This window comes from Girardinichthys multiradiatus, chromosome 18 (genome assembly GCF_021462225.1).
Source record: "Girardinichthys multiradiatus isolate DD_20200921_A chromosome 18, DD_fGirMul_XY1, whole genome shotgun sequence".
Taxonomy (NCBI): domain Eukaryota; kingdom Metazoa; phylum Chordata; class Actinopteri; order Cyprinodontiformes; family Goodeidae; genus Girardinichthys; species Girardinichthys multiradiatus.
Window position 1 is genome coordinate 40,804,176 of NC_061810.1, and position 17,405 is coordinate 40,821,580.

The 17,405-nt window shown below is 41.1% G+C and overlaps 2 protein-coding genes across 2 annotated transcripts; one reads left to right on the plus strand and one right to left on the minus strand.

The window, feature by feature from the left end:
- Positions 1 to 1,531: 1,531 nt before the first annotated feature.
- bud23 (BUD23 rRNA methyltransferase and ribosome maturation factor) lies at positions 1,532 to 11,524 on the minus strand. Its single transcript, XM_047392533.1, has 12 exons — positions 11,336 to 11,524; positions 11,102 to 11,139; positions 9,963 to 10,058; positions 9,753 to 9,835; positions 6,220 to 6,316; positions 6,025 to 6,121; positions 5,887 to 5,937; positions 5,699 to 5,784; positions 5,460 to 5,505; positions 5,302 to 5,363; positions 2,021 to 2,110; positions 1,532 to 1,872 (listed from the first exon to the last, which is right to left on the minus strand). Exons 1-12 carry the CDS (start codon positions 11,381 to 11,383, stop codon positions 1,818 to 1,820), a joined length of 849 nt encoding a protein of 282 aa, XP_047248489.1. The 5' UTR covers positions 11,384 to 11,524; the 3' UTR covers positions 1,532 to 1,817.
- Positions 11,525 to 11,968: 444 nt separating this feature from the next.
- Positions 11,969 to 14,218, plus strand: dnajc30b (DnaJ (Hsp40) homolog, subfamily C, member 30b). The gene has a single exon (XM_047392532.1). It carries the CDS (start codon positions 12,077 to 12,079, stop codon positions 13,223 to 13,225), a length of 1,149 nt encoding a protein of 382 aa, XP_047248488.1. The 5' UTR covers positions 11,969 to 12,076; the 3' UTR covers positions 13,226 to 14,218.
- The last annotated feature ends 3,187 nt before the right edge of the window (positions 14,219 to 17,405 follow it).

A 17,405-nucleotide genomic window follows, 5' to 3' on the forward strand; every position in this document is an offset into this window, starting at 1 on the left:
TCAAACTCCAAAAGTACTTATTTTTTATTGGCCATAAGTGTTTGTTTCATTTTAATTTCACAGCAAAGAGGGCCAGAAACGTTCAGGGACTTTTACTTACAAGCAGACTATTCATTAAACCTGGCATACTACAGCAAGCATTTTTGAATCTATGTCCTGAAAACGAAACACATTATTAAACTAACAAAATCAGTCCCGAAAACAATAAGCTCTAATTGGTTTAAGAGATGTTATTTTAAACAAGGGCCATTACCTAGTAAGGACTCAAAAGTGTGCAAAAGTATTTATACCCCTTCAACTTTTTCATATTTTGTTCAATAAAAATGTTTTACAGGGATTCAGCTCTTCTTTGCAAATTAGCTCATCAGACTGGATGGAGAGCGCCTGTGAACATCAGTTTAAGTCTCGCCACAGATTTTCCTTTTGACTTAGGTCTGGACTTTGACTGGGCCATTCCAACACATGGATTTTCTTTTATTTTAAAATTCCATTGTAGCTCTAGTTGTAATTATAGGGTTGTGGTCCTGCTAGAAAGAGAGCTTCTGCTTCAATCTCAAGTCTTTTGCAGCCTTTAACAGTTTTTTTTCCCAGGATTGGCTTGTATTTTGCTCCATCTATCCTCCCATCAACTCTGATCAACTTCCCTGTCCCTGCTGAGGAAATGCAACCCCACAGCATGATGCTGCCACCACCATGTTTCCAGGGTGTTGACGTTCCATCATGCACAATTTTTAGTATGTAGGCCAAAATGTTATATTTCGGTCTTATCCAACCAGATCACTTTCTTACATGTTTAAGTGCATATACTGTTCAGTACGTCTCTGTTAAAATTGTTTTGTTTTTGGCCTTATGTAATATTTACATTTTTTGCTAAAACTGAATTTTAGTGTTCTCATTAACTTTAAGCCATTATCATTAAAACTAACAGAAATAGAAACTTGAAGCATATTAATCTATGTAATGAGTAATGAGTCTATGAGTAATGAATCTACGAGTTTCACTTGTCGGTAATTGAATTACAGAACAGGTAACTGGGGTACACCTATGTACTGTACCATTGTCTTCTTTGTTAATTTCTCCTCAACAAACCAGTGTTTAATGGATCTTCATGTAAGATGCTAAAATAAAAAAAATTATATCCCATTTTAACAACTATATTAATGATATAGAGAAATAATAATGTAATGTCAGGCAAAAAGTTACACATTAGGGTTCTGCAGTAGTAAGAACTATTTCCTACTTAAGAACAATTCTTTCTAAAAACAGGACTTCCATCACACAACTTTGTCAATTTAAACCTGTATCAAAAAGAGGGGTTTTACATTAAAATGGTGTACTATGGTGCAGCGCTGGTGGTGTAGGGGTTATTGCGCGACCACATATAGAGGCTAAATAAAAGGGTGTATTATTTGCTAATGCATATATCCAAGCATTATCAATTTCCTAAAGAAGAAATATAAAGCATTTACTTAAGTTTCCTTTGAGTAAAATGTGGAAAATGCACAAAACAGATGAGAAAATGAAGACAATCTTCTTTAAAAGTTGTTTTAATAGTATAACATTGCCTCTGCTCTGATTTTTTTGTAGCAGCACATAATCAGTCGTGAACTGCAGCTCCTCACAGCTTGTGACAAACCAACATCTAAACACTTGACCAAATATAAAAGGCAATTTGCTGTAATTTCTTGCTTGCGTCTTGTCCACTTGAATTAAAGACCTGAAAAGTCCAATCACGCCACTGCTCCAGGGGTGATTGATTGTGTGTGTGTGTTGGGTTTAGATGGGCGCTAATGAAAGCGCAGCTGCGTGAGTCACAGCTAGAAGTGAGGTCTCCGCTGACGTCCAGTGTATTTTGTGTCAGGTCGAACCACCCTGCAGGAAATAGCAGTCAAGATGGAGAAAGGGCGTCAGCCAATCAGAGACGGATTTCAGTCAAAGTGAAGTGCATTAAAATGCTGGCGCTGAAGCAAACAAAATATTCATCCCGTTTTAGAATAAAATACGTTCATTAATCACATACTTTCCTTGTCGTCGTCTTCTCTCCTTTTTCTCCATTATCCAGTCTCGCCCCTTCTTTGCCGACTTTCCTTTCATGTTATTAAACCGACATCTTCACAAAGACGAAAGAAAGCTCATTAATAAACACAAACAACGTCTTCAACAAGGGACATTCACACCCAAGCATCTGACTAAAAAGATCTCAAACATCTGAATGTGAAAGGGAGGAAAAGCAGCCTGACAGAGTTTTAGGTCAGGCAGGACAACAACCCTTTCTGAGTTTCTTTGGGTCTTTTGGCTTCAACAAGACAAGTATGACTCAACCTGCACTGATTGAAGCCGAGACCCGTTTGATAACTTAATCGTAACTTGCTTTCAAAGCCCTCCAAAATGAAAAGTGACTAATAACAATAGGGCTTTATGACAGAATCATTAGATGATAACTAGTTTTAATCTTTTTGTTTCTAAAAGACAAATTAATAAAGCAAGCAAGCAAGCTTAAGGTTAAGAGCAAAATCCTCAAAATAAAAATACAAGTTGAATGTTTTTTTAAATAAATGATGGCAAGTATTCTTACTGTAAGTTTCAAGCATCAACGAAAGTAGAAAGTGTATTAAAACTATTTTTACTGCATGTCCAGAGGAGCTCAGGCAGCAACTTCACAATAAAATATACTAACAATGACTGAAATAAGCCCAGAATCCCCAACACTCATTAGTGCCACTGATAAAAATGGGGCTTAAAAATAAATCTATTTTACTGCTGGACCATAACCTTACAGTGATGATTTCTTAAAATCTAATTAATTTGAGTACATTTATTTAGTGATGAAAATAATGCCACAACAGAAAAGTAATTTCTTAAATAAAATAATGTGTGTGACAATTGCTCCACCCCCCTCCCCCTAAACAGCTCGTCCTTTGCATAACCTCTTATTTGCCATTAGGAAAGCACTTGGAGAAGACGGAGAGGGATCGATTTCTCTAGATGGTCCAGAATGGGTCCTCCTATAGTCTCTTCAGCTCAGCACATGTTTTTCTATAGGGGTTTAGTTCTGTGAACTGAGATGGCCATAGCAGAAACTCATCTTATGGGTTGTGAACTATTATCTGTTGATTTGCCTATATGTTTATGATCTTTATTCTGACAAAAGATCCTATTTTAAGTATACTGTCAGAAGCCCAACTGATTTTTTTTGATAGTACCCCCTTTTCAACAAAATTCCCAGGATTTAAATACCAGGGATTTTTTTTTCTCCCAGGTTCAAAGAATCCAGGATAATTTGTGTGCTTTCTTTTTCCACGGCTCTCTCAAATCTTCAGTCGGTCGTGGCAGATGGCCGCTCACACTGACCCTGGTTCTGCTGGAGATTTCTTCCTGTTAAAAGGGAGTTTTTCCTCTCCACTGTCGCTACATGCATGCTTAGTATGAGGGATTGCTGCAAAGTCAACGCCAGTCACTGTCCACTGTCTCTACATGCTCATCCAGGAGGAGTGAATGCTGCAATTCACTGACTCGATGCAATCTGCTGGGTTTCCTTAGATAGAAAAACTCTTTAACCAATTTGAATAAATAACAGAATCTGACTGCACTGTTCAATGGTTAGGATTAATTGGAATGTATGAACCTGACTTCAAATCTATGATTCAATTGAGTTGACTTTGTGAAGTGCCTTGAGACAACAAGTGTTGTGAATTGGCACTATATAAATAAAAGTGAATTGAATTGAAAATGTATTTAAACCAGTTTATTGACGTATGGGGAAGTTATAAAGAAAACTGCACTACAATTCCAGTCCAGCAGGTGGCAGTAATAAAAAGCCAACAACTGGCTTTTTTTAAATTGTGCTGTTATACCACATTGTAATTGAAACTCAGCAATCTGCAAGAGATTGAAGGCAGAGGATCGCCGAAGACGTCTTTAAAACAACAACGTGCAGGTCTTAAATATGGCGAGTAAGAGGAAGTCAGAACACTGCAAGAAAGGGTCCACCAATCATTGTTGCTCAGCACGCAAACCCACCCTTTCAAGAATCCCAGGATAGTCTGAAAGTCTTCCCCCTAGATCAAGACTTTTTATTTGGGAAAGTGAGGACCCTGGAAAATGAAATTACTATGGTAAAATTGTACAGAAACACACGCTTTCAAAATCCAGGGTAATGCTGACAGTCCCTGCAATGTAAAAGGGCAAATTTCCTTGTAGTTTACCTTTGTCCTGAATACAGAACCTGGTTCACAACGTCATCCAATTTAACAACGTTCTCAGAGCCTTTAAAGAGAAACGGGCCCACAGGATCACAGTTCTCTACTATAATGAACAGTGGGCTTAAGGTGTTTTTCCAACATATTCTTTTTACCTCTCCCAACATCCTGCTCCCTGTGGCACGACAAACCTGCATCTTTATCCAGTCCTTGTTTGTCACACTTCCAGCTCTGCAAATGTTGGCAAGTTAAGGTGAGTCGCCATTTTCTTTTGCCAATGTCTAAATTTTCAATACACACTTGCTTCAATTTGAATGGCATGTTCTCTTGTCCTTCCAATTCTGAAGAGTGAGTAAAGCAAACAAGCCTCTGTGTTGGGTCAAATTTCAACCCCCAAGGATACAGAAAGTTGTGGATTACGAGGTACAGCTTTCTCTACTCTGGGTGAATTAATCAACATTAGCCGGAGGATCACCAGGGAAGAATTGATGATGTGGGAGGAGATTACCTTTTAAATTGGTGGAGTGAGGTCAAAGGTGACCTATCAGAGCGGGTTTATATCATCATAAACCATTGTCAAGGTAAATTTGTACTGATGAAATGTTAAATAATAACATACGCAACCTGGAAATGTTCTGGCAATTTATTGACTTTATTTATTAGTTAAGACAATATTTTTTATCTATGGACCCAAAAAAAACCTTGTTTCTATTCACTTACATTGCAGTAAGTTGCAGTGGGTGTTGCTGCTCTAGCCAGGGGATTTGATTGGGCCGTCTGGTGTATGGGGCACAACTCGCCCACTCAGTGGACTGATTCACTGGCAGACAAATGGTGCACCCCCACTGTCATCAACTTTACAAAGTAAAGTATAAACTAAAAATGTTTCAGTTACTGTTAGAAATGCCAACAAGTGTGGCACCAATGATTTTGTACAACAAAAGTACGGTTATTTCTAAGTGTGGGATTTGTTTTTTCTCAAACTGAACAAATGTACTCAAATGTTTTTTTAACGTGTGACATTATGCTGCTGCAATAGGTGTCAACATGTGTAGAGGACTCTGGGAACACAAAGTCTAATTTCTGCTTAGACCATGTTTACCTTTTTCCTGAATACTGAACCTGGTTCGCTACAGTCCTGTCTGACGTTTCTGATCCCAAACCCTGAAATAATCAGATTAAAAAAAAACATCCAAATTAGTAAAACAGAAAGTAATTAAAAAAAAGAAATAAATCACAGCTAACTTATATGTTCCTTACTTTGGGAAGAACTCCTGTCCCACCAGTGAACAGACACAAGAAGAACCTGGAGGTAAATATGTGGATGAGATCAAGCAATCTGTTTTAATAAGTAGTCAGTTATCCTGCAGCTTAAATGACCGTTAAATCAATATGCCTGCCATCCTTTTCTAGTTTAACTTTATTGGCACACCACTACTAATTTCACAGAAAGTATCAACAGCATATGGAGGTGGCTGAACATGTCTGAGCAAACTGACTTTTTAGCCTTGCTGCTGTTGGGGTAATCCACCACCATGCCTCCGGTGAAACCTGCCCTCATGGCCTGGGAGGTAATGAGCTCAAGCTTTAAAAAAAGAAAAACAGGAGATGAGTAAAAGGCACAAGATGATAATGTCAGACTCCAGATAAAAGCATCCTATGGTAAAAAAAAGACCGTGATTCCTACCTGTTCTGAGTTTTCAGGATAAAGCTGAAAAACTGCACGACAGCCTCTGGCCTAAAAGAACAAATTCATTCAAATTACATTTTATCAGTTTATGAGTCTGATGTCTGAATGTTCAGGTTAACGATAATGAAATTTTACCAAAGATGAGTAGAGAGTACTGAAGAAAGTGTAGAGCCTCTTTGGTGGACTGTGTGACCGTTTGTCAGCATTACACAGCCACTGCAGTGCAGAGATACTGACAAAAATAAAACAGCAGAAGTTGAATTCATCAACCTCATTCAGAACTCCATTCAAAACCTTCAAATGTGTTGAATGAGCTGCAGTCTCGTTAACCTGATGCAGCCGTCGAAGGTGCCTGGTCGGAAAGACATCCCCTGACCCATGTCCCCCAGCAGGAGGTCTCCTTCTACTTCTCTGTCCAGAGCAACATCTGTTCACAGGAGAGGTTAATCCACTCCAATTTGTGACATAATGCATAATGAATGAAACTACTTTGAACATCAGGCTTAAAATTTGTGGTTTTGCCCTTGCTATCGAAGAGCTGTTGACTAGTTATGGATCTTAGAATTGGATTGCATTTATTAAGCATGACAAATGCAGCTAAACTATGCAAAGAGTCCTAAACTGGGTCATTGTCTTGCTATAAGTCATTCTTGTTTTCCTCATAAACCAGGTCTGCTTATTTTCTTCCATTTTTTCCAGTGACTATAAAGAATCAAAGTATTTTGAACTAAACACATTATTTAACACGTCAACATTAGTAATCATAGTAATTATACTAGTTTAAAAAAGCTCAGGAATCCTACTTATTTTCAGATTTTAAAATCAAAACAAGCAATAAACAGCAGATGGATGATGCACAAACATACAGATGAATACACAAACTGATCCACAGAAGGTGGGACAAACGCATGGATGTTTAAACGGATGGACAAAGGGATCAACAGAAATGTGAATAACTAGACGGACAGACAGAGAGTCCTGTGCCTCTGCTGACCCAGGCTGCATATGTGCCCCTTGTAGCTCATTGACCCAGGCAGGAGGTCAAAATGTATGAAAAGATGGATGTACAGGACATGCAGGATGTCTGGACATCAACGATCGTTTCATCAGGAAAATCCCAGCACTTATTATCAACTCACTACAGTGTTGAAACTCATCTGCCATACATGATTAATTGTGCATCTTTAAGGAGACTCTGGCAACAGTTACCACATCCTATTGAATAGCTAAAATGTGGTATTTAACAGAAACAGACCCCTAACTGCTGCAGATATACTCCCGAGCTCTCAATAAATTAAAAGTTATGGTTAAACAAAATATCGAGGCACGTGACGTCGCCCGGTACGGCTGGAGCCGGGGTCCCACCCTGGAGCCGGGGTCCCACCCTGGAGCCGGGCCTGGGGTCGGGACTCGTCGGAGAGTGCCTGGTGGCCGGGTTGCTCCTCGCGGGACCCGGCCGGGCCAAGCCCGAACGAGAGACGCGAGGCCATCCCCCAGTGGGCCCACCACCTGCAAGGGGAACCGTGAGGGACCGGTGCAAAGAGGATTGGGTGGCGGACGAAGGTGGAGACCTCAGCAGCCCGATCCCGGATGCTTAGGCTGGCTCTAGGGACGTGGAATGTCACCTCGCTGGGGGGGAAGGAGCCTGAGCTTGTGCGGGAGGTCGAGAGATATCGACTAGAAATAGTCGGGCTCGCCTCCACGCACAGCGTGGGCTCTGGAACCCATCTCCTTGAGAGGGGTTGGACTCTCTTCTACTCTGGAGTGGCCCACGGGGAGAGGCGGCGAGCTGGGGTGGGTTTGCTTGTTGCCCCCCAGCTCAGCCGTCTCGTGTTGGGGTTTACCCCAGTGGATGAGAGGGTCGTATCCCTGCGCCTTCGGGTTGGGGAGAGGTCTCTGACTATCATTTCAGCCTACGGGCCGAATGGTAGTGCGGAATACCCGGCCTTCTTGGCGTCCCTGTCAGGGGTACTGGATAGTGCCCCTCCCGGGGACTCCATTATTCTGCTGGGGGACTTCAACGCCCACGTGGGAAATGACAGTGACACCTGGAGAGGCGTGATCGGGAGGAATGGCCTCCCCAATCTGAATTTGAGTGGTGTTTTGTTATTGGACTTCTGTGCTAGTCACGGATTGTCCATAACAAACACCATGTTCAAACATAAGGGTGTCCATCAGTGCACTTGGCACCAGAACACCCTAGGCAGGAGGTCGATGATCGACTTTGTTGTCGTATCATCAGACCTTCGGCCACATGTTTTAGACACTCGGGTGAAGAGAGGGGCTGAGCTGTCCACTGATCACCACCTGGTGGTGAGTTGGATCCGCTGGAGGAGGAGAAAGCCAGACAGACTCGGCAGGCCCAAGCGCATAGTGAGGGTCTGCTGGGAACGCCTGGCGGAGCCCTCGGCCAGGGATGTATTCAACTCCCACCTCCGGGAGAGCTTCGACCAGATCCCGGGGGATGTTGGAGACATAGAATCCGAGTGGACCATGTTCTCCGCATCTATTGTCGATGCTGCTGCCTGTAGCTGCGGCCGTAAGGTCTGCGGTGCCTGTCGTGGCAGCAATCCCAGAACCCGGTGGTGGACACTGGCAGTAAGGGATGCTGTCAAGCTGAAGAAGGAGTCCCATCAGCTGTGGTTGGCTTGTGGTACTCCTGAGGCGGCTGACGGGTACCGTGAGGCCAGGCGTGCTGCGGCCCGGGCTGTGGCAGAGGCAAAAACTCGGGCCTGGCAGGAGTTCGGTGAGGCCATGGAGAAGGACTACCGGTTGGACCTCGATGCGATTCTGGCAAACCGTCCGGCACCTCAGGAGGGGGAAGCAGTGCTTCGCCAACACTGTTTATAGTGGGGGTGGGAGACTGCTGACCTCGACTGAGGACATTATCGGGCGGTGGAAGGAGTACTTCGAGGATCTCCTCAATCCTGCCATCATGCATTCCGTGGTGGAAACAGAGGCTGGGGACTCGGGGTTGGACTCTTTCATCACCCAGGCTGAAGTCACCGAGGTGGTTAAAAAGCTCCGCGGTGGCAAGGCTTCAGGGGTGGATGAGATCCTCCCTGAGTACCTCAAGTCTCTGGATGTTGTAGGGCTGTCATGGTTGACACGCCTCTTCAACATTGCGTGGCGGTCGGGGACAGTGCCTCTGGACTGGCAGACTGGGGTGGTGGTCCCCCTTCTTATAAAGGGGGACCACCACTTCTTGCCATGAACTTTGGACCATGACCGAAAGAACGAGATCCCGGATACAAGCGGCTGAAATGAGCTTCCTCCGTAGGGTGGCCGGGCGCTCCCTTAGAGATCGGGTGAGGAGCTCGGCCATCCGGGACGGGCTCGGAGTAGAGCCGCTGCTCCTCCACATCGAGAGGAGTCAGTTGAGGTGGCTCGGACATCTATACCGGATGCCTCCTGGACACGACACCTTCCTCTGGAGGTGTTCCAGGCACGTCCCACCGGGAGGAGGCCCAGGGGACGGCCCAGGACACGCTGGAGGGACTATGTCTCTCGGCTGGCCTGGGAACGCCTTGGGCTCCCCCCGGAGGAACAGGAGGAGGTGTCTGGAGAGAGGGACGTCTGGGCGTCTCTGCTGAGTCTGCTGCCCCCGCAACCCGGCCCCGGATAAGCGGAAGACGACGAGTACGAGTACGAGACGAGGGTTAAACAGCCATAAACCTCTATCATAACTGTTTGTTTTAAAACATATTTATACGTTTGCTAACTAAATATAGATTAAAAGGAATCTAAAAAGTTACATTTTTGTTTCCCTTTAGAAACTTGTTTAAAAATTCCATCATCCGGTTTTAGCTATTCTTTATATTTATTAATTAAATAATATTGAAGTTAAAGTGTGTGAAACAAACCGAGCATCGCGGTGCTGATGTCAACTCCGACCCAGTGGTGTCCCTCCTCTGTGAGGTAGTCTCCACTGAGACCAGATCCACACCTGGGTGGCAGAACAGAACTCAGAACCTCAGATTTCCACTCTGGGTCTTATAATTTATCAGATTAACATTTAATATATTACAAACAGCCCAACTCTGCTTCTGTCACAGTCGGTGTAGCTTACTCACCCAACGTCTAAGAGGTAGCAGGCCTGTCCCTCTGGCAGGTTTAGAAGCTCCACTGCTCTCTCTGACATCTGAGTCTGGATCTCAATCATCCGAGAGCTGTGGATCAGGAAGTACAGACAGACTTTAGCAGGGCTAAATGTTTTTACACAAAGAAACAATCTCTTATTGACAGAAACATTCAAAATAAAACTCAAATTAACAGATAAAATGTAGCAAATAAAAAAATATGTAAAACAATGCTATACTCATACTAAGAGGACAAATATAGTGTCTAAGTTGTAACCTGAATTAGTGTTTTGATCTGAGCTTTTTTTCCCTGAACCAATAAAACGCTAAAAACTCTTAGAAAGTCATATTTGCAGCTTAGATAATACCACTGAATATTCATGAATATAATGCTCTATATGTCTCTAACTTTCAGAAGATAATCTTCAATCAAAAGGTAAATTCAAAAGAAAAAAAATTAAATCAGCAATAAATACGAACTAGAGTGGCACACTGAAATCAGTCAATCAATCCATCCATCATAGCCGGCATATGAAAAGCTTTAAATGATCTGGGCAAAGCCAATAAAAAACAAAACACATACATAAACCCAAACACAAACACGGAAAAAAAAACCAAAACAACAACAACAACAACCACAACAAAGCAATAACTCGCAAATTCGTGAATGAATGAACAGAACTACAACATTAGATCTAAGCTGCCTAGCACATGAACTCGATCAATGATCTGGGCAGAAAAAAAAACAAATAACCCCCCAAAAAATTGAAAGAAAGACAGACAAGAAAAAAGTACTATAGTCAATAGTGAAAACCTACAATGAAACATTAAAAGAAATAATGAAAACAAGCAAAAAAATAAAACAAAAAAAATACTAAAATCAGCACAAAAAAAAATCTTAACTAAATTGAAAGTTTTAATCAATCAATCAATCAATCAATCAGAGCTGGCACTAAAGGGGAACCAAATCATAAACGATAACGAGATAAAAGGCAAAAATACACAACAACAAAAACAAGCCAGTTAAAGAAAGACATTATTGACCAGAAATTCAGAGTTTAAGTCAAGAAATTATCATAAAAGCACTAAACTCTACAAATAACAGTCAATAAAAGCCAATAAAACATACTTACTTCTGGGAATATTTCTTTGCTTCTTCTTCATTGTAGAACTGCAGAGATTAGAGGAGATCAGACAATAACAAAACCCAGCTCAGTAAATCACATTTCTGCAGGTTGCAGCTGAAACAATTCATCAAACAGAACAAACCTACAGAAATACTAACATGTGAGACGTTCACATGACTAGTTAGTTAGATATGAGGTAAACAACCCCCAAAGCCAACCCAACAAAGCCGTCAAACTAACCACATCTGGTGGACCTGTGTGTTCGGGTCTCCGGCAGCTGGAGGCCATACTCCTCCTGGGTTTATTTCTTAATGTGCTGTTTAAAAATCAAGCTAAACGTTGTGTTCGGAGCAAGATATCCACATGTGAAATACAGCCCTTATTCGCTGGTTTTAAGTAATGGGACTTTGTTGTGGAGCGGCGCTATAGCGCCATCTGCTGTTTATTCTTCTTCTACATCTTCTTATGATTCTGCTTCTTCTTCTTGATTTTTAATCGTGGTTGGTTAACAAAATATTGGTAGATTACCGCCACCAACCGGTAAGGAGTGTAGATCAGTAGAAGCCAAAAATATATTCTTTCTACTAACCTGGTTAGGTAACAAAACACAATCTTATCAAAATGACATTTTCTTAAGAGATTTATAAGATGATACCGATTTTTTTCTTGTTGAAGACTCATTAATTCTGATATTTATTTTCTAACACAAACAACCACAAACAGACACCATTTGAAATAGAGGAAGTAAAGACTGAAATATAGGTTGAAACCTGCTGGACTGACAATGATCCATCATGTTCATTAAAACCTTTTCTCCTGCTTAGACAGTTATCCCCAGTGAAGCATTTCGTAACATCTTTTTGGTAAAATTGATTGGTAGATAAGCTTGAGTACTTCCGGTAAACATTACAGCTGATTGGCTCGTTGCTCTGTAACACCCGGAAGCTTCCCGTGTTCGTTCACCGGTTTGTTGTTGGTAAAATGGCAGAGGTCAGCCAGCGGCTGGGGACCGGAGTCTACCGGCTGGCAACCGTAGGGTCCGGCCAGGCTCGTCCGCTGTGCCCCAAAGGAACCAGCGGACTCCTCCCGACAAGCTGCGCCTGCACCCAGAGGCAGTTTACAGAGGAATCGGTCCAGCTGTTAAAAAGAAGAGCAACTCAACCCAATTCTGAGAAACTTTCCAGAGTAAGAAAAACTGGAAATCAGCAGATATTTGTGTTTTGTCTTGGTTGCACTTCCTTTAACATACCTTTAGGTCGTTTATCCTGGCATCCTGAAGCCAGAAAGAGCCAAACAGCCGCCAAAACTAACCTGCTGATCAAGACTGGGTGCCTTCAGGAGAAACTATTCTCATGCATGAAACGACCCTGGACCAGAGGAGTTGTTTCAATCCGTCCTGACACCTGCAGATCCCTTCAGCAACTCAGAACTTTCTGCACTGTCCTCTTCACCCTGGCAGATGAGAGATCAGAGTGCGGAGCGTCACTGAAATACCTGAAACTTCACCCTGATGTATTTAAAGCCTCCACAGCAGCTAGATGTTACAGCAGGAGGTCAGAGGAAGCTCCTCTGCTACACAGGAGCAAAAGCACCTATTACGACCTGCTCAATGTTTCCCCCAATGCCACACAGTCGCAGATCAAGACAGCGTACTACAAACAGTCCTTCATCTACCACCCTGACAAGAACCTGGGCAGCAAGGAAGCCACACAGCGCTTCTCTGAGATCAGCGAGGCTTACACCGTGCTGGGCAACATCAGCCTCAGGAAGAAGTATGACCGAGGGATCCTGAGCCAGTCTGATCTTCAGAGTGGAGGGACGCATTCCTTCAAATATGCATCAAGCAGATCCAAAAGCTCTCAGCAGCAACAGCATTATCATCATCAGCAGAGATCCAGACGGTTCTCCCAAACCGGTGGAAGGCCCATGTTTGATTTTGACGCCTTTTTTCAGGCTCATTATGGAGAACAACTTCAGAGGGAGAGGGACTTAAGAGCCAAGAAGAAGCAAATGGAGGAGATGCAGAAGGAGAGGGTTTACAAGTTCAGGGAGAAAAAGATTCTGGAGTTCACGCTTGTAATGCTGGTGGCCATGTCAGGGATCATCTTCATCAGTCTAGGCAAGCCTTGACTGAGCAGCAGGAGCAGTCAGTGGTTGATGTTTCTCAGAGGGTTAGACAGAGGCGCTGCCTCGGATTGTTCAGGTGGTGCACAGTTTGCCGCAGGATACGTATTTTGAAACTGGATCTTTGCAGTTTGCATTTCTGAAACAAACACAGGCATCAAATTGTTTTCAGATGATATGAAGATCAGATATGAATGAGAAGTTATTTTGAAGCTAATTTCAGCTGTCTGTATTTTAAAACAATCTTTTTTATAGACAATCTGTTGCTTAGTTGCCTTTGTTATCTGCTATTATTTGTCTTAAAAACACTTGAGAAATGGACTTATAAATGGCCAAAACAAAAACAACTTTAACTGTAGAATTTTACAAGACAGAACTACTAAATTATGATTCTTCTGTAAGAAATACCCGTTTTCCTTTAAACTAGTAGTGCATCATATATTAGTTGCTACAAATGAATGTGTGCTGATAAGTTGTTTAAAATGTTACTTAGTTTTATTCAACAACCCTAATAATAACCCACACTTTTCTGATTATGGTTGTTCATGTTGCATTGCTTTCTGTGATTTAACTTCATAAAGGTTGGTTTCAGAATCACATGGTCCAAGTTTCACCTTAAGTTCTGCATCATCACTGTTTCAGCCAGATATGATCACATACTTTGTTAACAATATTATGTTTTCTATTTATTTGCAGTCTCAACTCTGAAGCAAGGCAGCTTTTGGCACCTTGAAGTGATTGTTTTCTCTCTAAATGAGGCCTAAAGATGAAAAGACGGTTGCTCTTTTCACTACAAACAATGCCCACACTCTTTACCTTTTTTCCTTTACACTGGATCTGTAATAGGAAGATAAAGTGCACAGTTAAAATATGGTAGGTTAAAAGCAAATGTAAACACCTGTGAGTTTCCCTTCAGGTGTATAACTGTATATAAGTCTATGTACTGTACAGAAATTATGCATCTATATGAATGACAAAGTATTAAAATCTAAAAATGTTTCAAGGGGTGCTACATTTGAGTTTGGGTTTATTAATTCAGATCATATACGGGAACATAAATCTTACAAGGTAGGCAATCCACTGCAGCTGCTTCAGCCATTTGTAGTCCTGAAGGCAGGTTTAATATATATACAGTATATTCATCAAATGCATTTCGAATTTATTTTTCAAACTGCTCCATTTACAAAGCAAATTAAAATGCAGAACATGAAATACTTATATCTGTTAATCAATGTTAAAGATGCTTGTTGTTGATTGATGGGTTAAAATACAGAGGCAAACTATTGTAAAGTATATGACCTCAAATGAAACTGGACTGAAAAGTTTATTTTTGGGACGCCAGTCTCCCTGAGCAGTCCTGATGACCTCGTCCTCTGTTCTGATTCCAAACAGTTTTCTAAATGTTCTCAAACAGGAAAGCGCCATATTGGGGGCACGTTGAAAAACAAACTTAATATAGGATTTTACAATGTGATAATCCAGACCGAAGTTAAGCGAATTGACTCCTGAACGGTTCTAACAGTGCAAAATGATGGCCCATTTTACTGGGACACATTCCCAGGACCAGGTCCGGCTCAAAACACAAGTGCCTCGGGTCTCGAGGTCAGTCAGCAGGAGACCATCCAAGATGGCCTAAATTACCTCAGAGAGTGAAATTTCATATTATTAATAATTAAAAAATGTTTTTGCTTTACTACTTTAAAATTTACTCTTTTGTTTTATGATTGGCAAAATTGTAAAGAATGTCACAAAAAGTTTTTAATTATTGTGAGGTTTAAAGGAATTGCCAAATTTATTAGCTGTAATCATCCGATAGGAAAATCTTTATAGTTTGATAGTTGTAACAATTTAGTGCTGCTGTTGTTTAATAACTCGGGCATTTTTGGCCTTTGCTAAAGTCAGATTTTATGCACATTACAAATAAATTATTAACAACCCTACAAGCTGGAAGCACAAGACTTTTAAACTTGGGCTGAACATCCAGAACTGTGCACCAGAAACACCTGAGGGAATCATCAACCCTATCTCCAGTTTATTTACAGCAGTCACCATCCTAAACTCTTTATCCCAAGTGCTTTTTTCATGTGAAGTGACTGATCACATTCTGTGGTACTCACTAGTAAAAACATAATTAGTGCTCAAAGCGTGAATGATCAAGGCTTCACAATTTATAGGAGATGTTAATGATTCTGGGGTGACTGGTGGTAGCTGGGCCCCAAACAACCTGGGGTTGTGATCCCAAAATACTAAATTTCTCCAGCTTTTTTATGTTTTCTTTTAAATATCTTTAGTAAATAATAGATCTTGTGCTCCAGTATGGTTTTGTTTAGAAACCCACTTGCTTCTGGAAACACAATCATCAGCAAAATGCAACCAATGTAAACCATAAATTGTTAAGAGAGAATAAGAAAAGTTTTGAATTGCATCATGTCTATGTGTAAAGGTGTTCTTACAGCAAACATCTTGGAGATTGTTTTAGAATAGAAGTGGTTCAAAACCCCAGTGGATACCTTTTTGCCCTGAATTGTCATACATCATCTTCCATTGGTTGGGAATATGATGTATTATTTAAAAATAATAAATAACAAGTATGAATATAACCTCTCTAACATGCAGTTTTCAGCTAAATAAAAACTTCAAATCAAATCAAATAATAAAATGTAACTTTAAAACTGGGACAGTTTTCTGGTCCTAACTATAGTTGCAGTCACCACTTTATTTGACTGTATTTTCATTTTTAAATCTGCCCTCCAGGGGGCATCTGAATATATGGAAATAATCTCTATGTTAAGAGAAGGAAATGAGTTTGAACTGTGTGTGGGAGGAAATGAAAGCGTGTTAAGGGGTGTGAACTTGAACAAACCCACTCCTGATGTTGACTGTAGGTCTGATTAACATGTCTGAATGTGGAACATTAATTGGATCTTTAAAATCAACAAAGTTGTCAGGGTTATTACACATTTTCTAAGTCATACTTCTGAATTTTTTTGGAAGCAAATTCCCAGTTTTCAGTCCATAAATACAAAAATACAACTGGATGGATGGAGCATGCAGGCAGTTGGAAAGGTATTAAAGTCTGAGAATACAAGTCTTCATCATACATACATTTTCCATACATATACAGACCTGGAAACTTCAGGTCTTTTTCTTACAGCGCTGGGGGGGCTGGTGCTTATCTCCAGTGATCACTGGGCAAGAGGGTCGCCAGTCCATCAGTGTGCAACACATGGACGCACAGAACTCACTACCACCAATCCTCACACTCTAAAGAGAGACCAATTACCCTAATGTGCATGTTTTTGGACTGTGGGATTACCTGGACAGAACCCATCCATGCAGAACATGCAAACTCCATGTAGGAAGACCCCAGGCATTCATGCATCATGCATTTTCTTTCTTTTAATCACTGGACCACAGTGCTGCAAAACTCTGTGCCTGAATAATTGCACAACGCGTCCAATAGATTCACATTTTATTCACAGAAATATAAAGTAGTATGTCAATTACATCACTTTGTACAAAATTGCACAGACTCTTCAAAACTCAGTCAGACAACAAAAAGTTCAGCTGTGGGAGAGTTACGTAGAACAGAAAGAAGAACACGTGAGCGATCGCTGATATGTGGGACGGGCTTTCTTTTTTCCACTGTTTCATAAAGAAGGAACTGGTAGTACATAAATAAGACTCAATAGGAAACATGTAATTTACATGGGTGAAGGAATAATAGGCTTTCAAAAAATAGGATTCATATTGGCACATGAGCTGCTCCATTCACCCGTTCACTGAAATCACCTTTCAGGGTTGGTGGCCAAGCTTGAAAAGACACAGGTTAGCCGTTTACATGTTTATTCCAGCTGGCCAATGATTTAAAACCTTTGTTACAATATGTTTACCTGTGTGATATCATTATGTGGTGCTACAGCATAATGACATGAAACTGTGCCATTTGTAACTTGTAAACTGAACAAAAGAAAAATATTTACATTTAATTCAGTCTATTACTGTTGTCTGTCTGTGCGAATGAACCTAGGGGAATTTTATTAAAAGGCCCAAAGTATAAAATATCCAAAATACAGCAGATATGTCAAGAATATCTAAATGAAGCTGACATTTTGAAAATGACATAAAAATTACGTCCCAAAGAAAAAAAACTTTAATGTTCTGTCAAAGCAGCTAATTTACAGCA

What these genes read in the sequence shown, in the direction of transcription:
- bud23 (XM_047392533.1), bottom strand. Translation starts at nt 11,383, where the DNA reads ATGGCCTCCAGCTGCCGGAGACCCGAACACACAGGTCCACCAGATGTG. An exon ending in GCAAAGAAATATTCCCAGAA is followed by an intron (nt 10,059 to 11,101) that starts GTAAGTATGTTT and finishes CCTGATCCACAG; the next exon opens with CTCTCGGATGATTGAGATCC. An exon ending in TGCTACCTCTTAGACGTTGG is followed by an intron (nt 9,836 to 9,962) that starts GTGAGTAAGCTA and finishes TCTGCCACCCAG; the next exon opens with GTGTGGATCTGGTCTCAGTG.
- dnajc30b (XM_047392532.1), top strand. Translation starts at nt 12,077, where the DNA reads ATGGCAGAGGTCAGCCAGCGGCTGGGGACCGGAGTCTACCGGCTGGCA.